General features: G+C 40.6%; 1 protein-coding gene across 1 annotated transcript in view; it reads left to right on the forward strand.

Moving 5' to 3' along the window:
* Nucleotides 1–5,405, forward strand: part of Tph1 (tryptophan hydroxylase 1) — a 29,203-nt gene extending 23,798 nt beyond the window's left edge. The window contains exons 10-11 of the mRNA XM_005001871.3: nucleotides 397–530; nucleotides 1,955–5,405. Coding sequence (XP_005001928.2) covers nucleotides 397–530; nucleotides 1,955–2,129 — 309 coding nt within the window. The 3' untranslated portion in view covers nucleotides 2,130–5,405. The remainder of the gene's footprint in view (nucleotides 1–396; nucleotides 531–1,954) is intronic.
* The last annotated feature ends 3,493 nt before the right edge of the window (nucleotides 5,406–8,898 follow it).

Consider the following 8,898-nt stretch of genomic DNA (forward strand, 5'->3'; position numbering starts at 1 on the left):
GTTGAGTAATGGCTGCAAAGCACTGTCCAAGGTACTGTTTTGCTATCCAGGAGCCTGCTACCTAGTGGTGAGTATAAGTTAAGTATAGGAGTAACTATGCTCTTGGGTAGAGAGTAGATGCCACAGTGCAGAAATAAGTAAGTTTTTGTGGGCACCTCTGACATGGAAAAAAGAGTTGGAATAAAGCTACAGAGATGATCTTAGGGCCTTTGTGAGGACTCTAAAGCCGTTTGTTTTGTTGAAGTCAAATGTGAATTAAATAGAGATGTAGGAAAGAAGTTTGAGGTTGTAGGTTAGGGCCATTGGATAAGTAATAAATGCAGAAGTGTACAACTTGGGCAGTTGTGTGATCTATGAAAACAGCATTCTCTGACCCACTGACTTCTTGTACTGTAGCATGCACTTTCTGAACAAGCCAAAGTAAAGCCCTTTGATCCCAACATTACCTGCAAACAAGAATGTCTTATTACGACTTTTCAAGATGTCTATTTTGTATCTGAAAGCTTTGAAGATGCAAAGGAGAAAATGAGGTACAGTATAGCTTCTTCATTTTCTTCTGAAGTAGTTAGGTCTAGCAATGATAACAACCAGGTAAACTGAAAAAATTGGTTTCTTCCTATTCTTTTCCATCAGAAAGTTTATAGTTTGGTAGAAAAAATAAACTATATACACATTACTACATAACAATATGGAAAGTGACAAGAACCTAGAAGAGGCATGGATGAAAGATTGTTCTGCATTTTATTCAAGACGGAAAGCTTAGAGGCAGGTGACACAGGTCCTGAAGAATAGACAATATTTTAGATATGTTAAATTTTAGGCCAAAAGTACATTTTAACTATTAATGAGCTAAGTATGTGATTAAGAAAGGAAGGAGGATATGGAGGCAGAGACACTTTTGAGAAGATTCCTTCAGTACTTCTGGAAAAAGTAAAAGCTTGAACAAAAATAGAGGTAGCAGGAAAAGGAAGGACTTCATAAGCAGAATCAGAAAAACAACATTTGATGGAGGAGAGTCATGAGGTCACACAATGAGGAGAGAGACAGAAAGAGGTTGAAGACATGCCCTGTATCTTCAGAGACTTACTGTGGTTGGGGAGGTAGGCCATACATAGAACGGTGTAACAATACCAGCAAGGCTTTCTCTGGCACATATGGCATCTTTGTGCAAATCAGAAGTGGCCCCCTCTAGATAAAACAGATGGATCACAACCTAGATTTCAGCCCTTACTCATGCACAATTATCCTCAGCTGCATAATTAACCCTGTGGGTCATGAACATGATTTTTCTTGTGGTACTAAATGGAGGTTCAGATGATGACTTGATAAAGGAGATAGAACTTTGATGATTGAAGAAAGGGCAAAATTTGAGTCATTCAGGAAGAGAGGAGGGTAGATAATAAAACTCTAGGTGGAAAGAATACATATTTTCTAGAGACAGGGCTGTTCCTGGCCTCCTTGTGTGTACTTATATAGATATATGAGGAATTATGTAAGTAAGGCATAACTGGGGCGTCTGTTACTATGTGGCTAAGTGTCAGTATGTATAGATAAAGCTGCCTTGGTTGGTGTCCTTAGTGTAGTCAAGAGCTGTCTAGGGCTGGGGGAATAGCTCTATGATAAGGTTCTTGCCTGACCTGTGTGAGGCCCAGGGTTCAATTCCCAGAACTACAGAAAAAAATGCATGAAATGTACACAGTAATAAATTATTAAGGAAGTTATATAGAAGATCTTTCGCTATTAATGTCAGGGTAGATGTATCAGTGCTACTTTAGGTTTCTACCTGTTGGATTCCAGGGGCTCTCTGCACATCCAGGTAAGGAAATAGATGAGACTGTTACACATATCTAATAAAGACTTGTCTTATGCCTCATATGCAAAATAGGTATTCAGTTGTTTGTTTTCATCAATGCTCCCCTGTCAAAAATTGATGATCTCTTCTTTGTTTTCTTAGAGAATTCACCAAAATAATTAAGCGTCCGTTTGGGGTGAAGTATAATCCATACACTCAGAGTATTCAGATCCTGAAAGATGCCAAGAGCATAACCAGTGCCATGAACGAGCTGCGGCATGATCTCGATGTCGTCAGTGATGCCCTCACTAAGGTCAGCAGGCAGCTGAGTATGTGACAGTCACCAGTCCTAATCCAGAAGGCATTTGAGCATCAGTTCAGAGCCTGTGGACCAACGGTTACTCTTCCTGAAGACCTCATTCTGAATGGACAACAGCTCTGTCTAAACAATACTCTCTAATCTTGGGGCTGGGGATTTAGCTTAGCAGCATAAGCACCTGTCTTGCCAGCAGGCGGTTGTGAGTTCAATCCCTGATACTGATAAAAAAATACTCTCTAATCTCATTCTGTAATGAATCACTGGTCTCTGAAAATGTGTAAAGTGTGTACCTGGATACTCTGTCCACCACCTTTTCTTTTGGTCTTTGTTTTTGGTAACTTCTGTAGTGAAATATAATTTATATACCATCAAATTCACTGACCACCTCATGTTTTGAGATCAGGTCTTGTTAGGTACCTCAGGCTGGCCTTGAACTTGCAATCCTCTTGCCTCAGTCTCTGAAGTAGCTGGGATTACAGGTGCATTCCCTCAAGCCCTACTGACCACTAACTTTTAATAGAGAAATTGTTTGGTCTAGTGAATAGATCTAGTCTAATAATAACTCTATTTTCTCCATCCTTCCTGAGCAAAAGACTGTTCTAGCCCCTCAGAAGGTTAGTGAATATTGTGAATTCACCCCATATTGTTACCTGTACCAATTTTGCTGAGTTTGTACAAAGCATGATCACATTCAGTCACACACCTAAACCAGCCCTGCCTGCAGCTAGCATGGTAAAGAGATTTTACAGAGCATGCCTAGAAGAGTGTAAGTAATCCAGGTTCAGGTGCAGTGTCTTATAGGGATGGAGTAATAGATATAACTGGAGAGATTGATAGGGATGTAATTCGTAAGATTAGGCTATGGATTTCACACTTGATTTTGTAGGCACTAGAAAGGCCCTTCCCAAGTGATTCTATTCCTTGAAATGCTCCTATGGCATTGTGTCATACTGATTTTTTCCTAGGTTATTTGTCGTACACATGAGGCCCAGGGCACATTGGTGACCCTGTACTCAGACATGCAGTCCTGGGATCATGGTGGTATTGTCCTCAGTCTAGCAGCAGGGAGTGTTGTCAAAGGGAGAGTTCAGACTGAGACACTGGAGAGGAACACACAGTAAAAGATGAAAAAGCAAAAGATTTCTGAGTCCATAAATAAGAAGGCAAAATGTAAGGGCAGAGAGGGGTGGGAAAAAGATGGAGGAAATGGAATGTCAGAAGTTTGTCAAGAAGAATATTTTAGGTCTTGCATAAATATGCAAGGGTTTCAAATATCAGTTTTTTTTAATGTGGTGTCAGCTGGGTAGCATAGGGCTAAGTAACTGTGTTACCTCTTCATTACTTAATAACAAAATACCTATGATAATCAACTTCAAGGAGGAAAGGTTTATTTTGGCTCACAATTTTGGAGGTTTCAGTCAATGGTTGGTTGACCCTGTTACTTTTAAGCAAGTGATGAGGGTGCAGATGGTAGGAACATCTGCCAGAGGAAAACCACTCACCTTATACTGGGGTAAGGGAGAGAAGGAACAGATCAGGGTCCCACAGTCTGTTCTAGGGCATGCCCTCAATGGCCAGAGCATCTCCTGCTAGACCCTACCTCTTAAAGTTTCCACCATCTGCCAATACAGCAAGCTGAAGACTAAGTCTCTAACACACAGGCCCTTGGGGACCAGTCCAGATGCAAACTATGGCAGCAGTTGTGCTATAAGTGGATTAACCTGGACACCCAGCAGTATGCCAGGCCTCTTTAATTACCTGTTTTTCTTCCCCCATCCACAAACTAGAGCAGTGCCTCAAATTTTTGTCTTTAGTGCTCTCCCTCTTGCTGTCTCTTCATGAGGATTGTCAATCACACCCTTGGTTTCACGGTTAATTTTGGATTACTCATATATTTGCAGTTTTAATTCTGACATCTTTCTTGAGCTTTTGCCTCTTGATTCCAGCTACCTGCTAGTTATTTCCATCCAGGTGTCCCACAAATTAGGCCAATGTTGTACAGCTTCATGTACCCCCATTCACATAGAATGAAATGAGTTGTGTAATGTGGCAAACCTGCCCAGTATCAAATTCAACAGGTACAAAGAGAAGCTCAGAATCAGTGGAATATTCACTCCATTTGCTTTTTCTTCCCCATTTGCTTTCTCTTCCAGTGATCTAATTTCTGCTGACAGTGTATTAAGGGTCATATTTCAGTTTGTTGTTCTGGTTTAATCAGCTACTTAAGAATCTCCACCCTTATTTTTTTCACATTAATTGTCAGATTGCACACCATTTAACATGCCTTATTTCAAAAAGCCACTAGATTTTTAATCATTATAAGATTTCAAAAGAAATTATATAAAATTTTTAAAAACCAAATTTCATTTTGTGATATATGGGGAAATAGAATTTGGAAGAGTAATTCATGTTATTTCAGTTCATTACTTAACACATTTTAATAGCTAACAACTGTTAAGTATATGTTTGATAGTAAATAGATTTGTTAGCTAATCTAAAATCATTTGAAATATTGATTCACTAGTTCGTAGTTTGTCTACTTTGATGCAAGGAAATCTATTAGAGGAGACCATAATTGATAGCAAATAGCAAATTATGCATGCAGTGTCTGTTATTTTCATACAAATTTGTTCATAGTGAAGAATCAGTTTGAACTTTAAAATGATGATATTTAAAAATCACTTTGTGACTGAAGAACATTAAAATAAATGTTATAGACTCAACCTCATGTAATTCACAACTTAAGAACAGTGGAAATATTTAATAATGGATTCCAGTTCTTTCTTCTAATCTGTGGATTTGTGATATTTGGTAAATTAGAAATCTTGAGAGTCCTAGAATTTTACGTATGTCCTTGCCTTTAAATATATGTCTTCAAAGTACCAAGGATTATGTATAATTACTCAAACATGAGTACTGTACACAACTGTACTAGAAGCTTGGTTCATTACTCACAGTTGTAGTATCCTCTTGAAGTTTTGAAGAAAACTCAAAAGTTGGTCACCATAATGCTTACATTTCTTAATTCTCAGATTTTGTCATTTGGAGTTATATAAATAGTAATGACATAAATGTAAATAATTATTATTAATTTTTAAGTTGGCTTCCAAATTGGAAAAAGAAAAAAATCCTGGGATTCTCTAAAGGAACATACAATACAGTCCATAATTTAAGTGGATAAAAATACTATGATCCCTTTCTAGCTAATCTTTGTCTTATTATGTAATATATATTTATAATTTGTAAGCTTATTCAACTGGATAATAAAAATAAAAATCATTTTTTGAACAAGTATTTTTTGTCAAATATCCATTGAAACATTTAAATTTATACTAGCAACTTATTAGTTTAAAACTATCATATCTTTGTACTTCTTAAAAAAATATTCTGGCTATGAGATATATACCTGAAACTTATAATTATGTCCCCCGGTTCTTGATAAAGCCTCAGTTGCATGTTCCTGACTTGAAATACAAGCTAAGTCTACTGCACTGGGTTACAGGAGAAATTACATTGTGAGAAGATGTTGTAAAAACAAACTTTATTTTCTACATATAAAGAATTGTTAATATAATCCTCTCCTGATCAGAGATTTCCCATAGCTTCTGGATGTTAATCTTCCTCCCAAGGGCACTAACTTTTGCTTCTCGCAGGCAGTATGGTATTGTGTTATAGGAAAATCTTTCCAGTCCAGTTAGGGATGGAACCAATGAGAAGCTGCACTTCCGTCTCTGGGAGGATGATCTATTTCCAGGTCATTTCTGTTTTCAGGCTACAGTACTTTAGTGTTCCCCACTGAAAACTAGGAGTGTTTTACCAGGACTGCTGCTTTTTCTGGGCCCTGGACCCCTAGTTTTGTTCCCTCCTTCACACTTAGTGCCTTTCTCTCCCAGCCCTGTAAAATTACTAAAATTACCGCTCAGTTTCTCATCTGCTGCTTTGAGCCCAGATTTCAGCCTCCAAGACACTGCTTGCTAATTAGCAAGCATTTCAAGGAGGAAAGTAGTGCCAAATATAATCTCCCAGCTTCCAGATGATGGTCCTTTAAATTCCTGCTGCACTGATAGCTCTCTGATGACTTGAAATAGATTTTACAGTATTTTCTGCCAGCATTTCTAGTCATTTTTGGTGAGAGAATTGGTCAGCAGCTAGCTTATCTTCCTTTATTAAAAGCAGAAATCTGACCTTGTAGCAAATAATTTAATTTCTTTGAGCCTCAGTTTTTTTTATCCACAAAATGATGGCCCTAATAATACACTAGTTATTGGGAGGATCAAATAAAATAATCAAATGGAAACATATCTTTATCTTTATAGTCCAGGAAGGTTATCTGTGTGTGTGTTTCCCAGTACTTTACACTTTTTTTGGGGGGTGGGTGGGTAGAAATGGCATCTGAAAGTGATTCTATCAAATAGTTTAAATCTAGTCCCATTCAAGAACTGCAACTCAACCAGGCTGCTCATGGGAAGAACTAATCAGAAGCATGTACATAGTTGGAAGAGTTACAGCATCTCAACATTTCTAAGAAATTGTATTATACATAATAGTATAACAGTAGGTTATACTACTGATACGATACTATTGGATGCCATGTGCATCCAAGGAGTGAAATCAGAAATCTGTATCTTCACAGACTATTAAAACTAATTCTACCAGGAGGAAGCTCCTTTTTGCCCCTCAGGATGAATTCTCAGCACACACTTCCTTGACTTTGTTGCTCACACACACATAACAAGAAGTGACTAGCTCCTTCTGATCTCTTTCTCTCTTACGCTCCTCCCCACTCTTACCTAGTATGTAAAGAGTTCAGTCCTGTGTAAAAATTTAAAGCATTCAACTCTAGATTAATGTTTTCTCCTCTTCTAGGATTAGAAAGCAATTCATTAACTTTCTTATTTTCTTACTCTTCTGATTCCTTCAGAATTGGGAAGAGAAGTTGAAGGAGGGGAGAAGTAGAGAAGTTCTTTTTGGGCTGGTAGTTATTTTATGAGTTGACATCTTAGCTCCCTTGCTAAGTTTTTAATGCTAACTTGCCTCTTGTGGGTTTGGAAGGCCATCCCATGTGATTTCTCAGGACCTGTCGATATCGGTAAATGGATCTCTCTGACTAGGCTGTTGAATACCCTTCAGTCTCTGGGAAACCAACAGACAACTGTCATAGGATATCATCTCACTCTTCTAGAAATTCCCTTGGACAGGGTCTAAGATCATTTTTTAGCTGCTTTGTTCATGAGTTGGGCATATTCATATGGACAGTGTTTATCTTTAAAAGCCTGTGGCTGTTAAAATTTCTGGCTGGTAAAACCTCAGCATCAGTATCTCTTTGCTCAATTATAATGAATTGAACAGCAACCTGTTGGGGCCCCAATCTTGAGGGACACATACCAACCTTCTCAGTGGCCCTGCTGAAAGGTGCTTTTCTTGGACATAAGATAGGCAGGCCCACATCATATTGACAGCAGTGCTCAGACACCCTATTGGAATTCTTTCTGGACCTCTCCAGCCTTTTTCTCACTCCATTTCAGGCCTGGAGAGTACTTGGCCCTTATTGTCTTGGTAACTCAGTCAAAACTGAGAGGCAGTGGGTCTCATTTTTATATTCTATTACACATGCTTGAAAAGAATCATCAGAACAAGATTGGGCTACCCATAAAACATCAGCTTCTCTTAGAGAGGAGAGCTGATTTGCCTCCTTCTAAAGTTTACATTCTTTTCCAAGCATGATCGTCGTTGTTGAAAAGTAGCCACAGACTGGACAGGTAAAAGCCAGGGGAAGGAATGGGACCCACGTGGTCTCACAGGCAGAAGCAAGGAGGGTAGGGTGCAAGGGCTGGGTAGGAGCCAACTTTATGCCCAGGTGCTCCAGGCATAAAGGGTGGAGAGGACTGGAGGCCTGGGTCAGCAGAGGGTCCTGGAGTTACTGTGTGTGCATTATCATGTTTAATGTGATTCCATTTGTTTTTAGTTCCTAATTTGGTGGCCACTGTGTACTGTCACGTTTTCCTTCAGAAAAATTGTATTTAACTCTCCTGCGCCACTGAGACCCTATTTAATGGTGTCTGATAAAAGCCACTTTATATGGAAATCTTAGCAGGATCAAACTCATCCAGTACTGGCGATCAAAACTGGGCCATGCCATGCCCAAGCGCGGAGAGCCATTCCGCGGGTAAGGATGCTAACCCTCCTCTGCAGCTTAGCTGGACTGCTTGCCCGGCGCTGCAGGCGACAACAGCGGCTCAGGTCGTGTTGCTAGCTCACCAAAGCACACCGAAGCAGGCCGCGACAGATCCGCCAAAGACCGGGCCTAGGTCCCTTCCCACTCCGTCAGGGGCAGTTCCTAACGTCACCAAACCGAGTCACCATCCTAGCCCTGTCAGCCTCTCCTGACTGTGGTCAGATTCCGAGGAGATCACGTGCAGGAGCTCTGTCCATCACTGAGCGTAGTGCATCTGTATGGATTTATTACAAAATTAAAGCCCGGGAAGCTCGAGGGAAGAGGGGAGGTCAAGTGGCCGGGCGCCCCAAGAGGTCGAGGCGGGACAGCTAAGAGCGCGCCTGATGCACTGCCGCTTTGCAGCGGGGTCTGCTGGACTGCGGCGGGGTTCTGCAGGGCTGCGACAGAATTCCAGGGGAGCGAGATGCAGCCACCTCCAACTCTCTGCGACCCCTTCCAAAGGTCGGGCTCTGCCCCTTCCGGGCCCTAGCGCCACCCAGTGGCCGGGTCTCGCCGCGCCTGTCGCGGCCCATCCGATCGGCCCCGCCCCATTTTGGCCCCGCCCTTCCCCGC

This window comes from Cavia porcellus, unplaced genomic scaffold (genome assembly GCF_034190915.1).
Source record: "Cavia porcellus strain 051 isolate PalLab524CR breed Dunkin Hartley unplaced genomic scaffold, mCavPor4.1 scaffold_6, whole genome shotgun sequence".
Classification (NCBI taxonomy): Eukaryota; Metazoa; Chordata; class Mammalia; order Rodentia; family Caviidae; genus Cavia; species Cavia porcellus.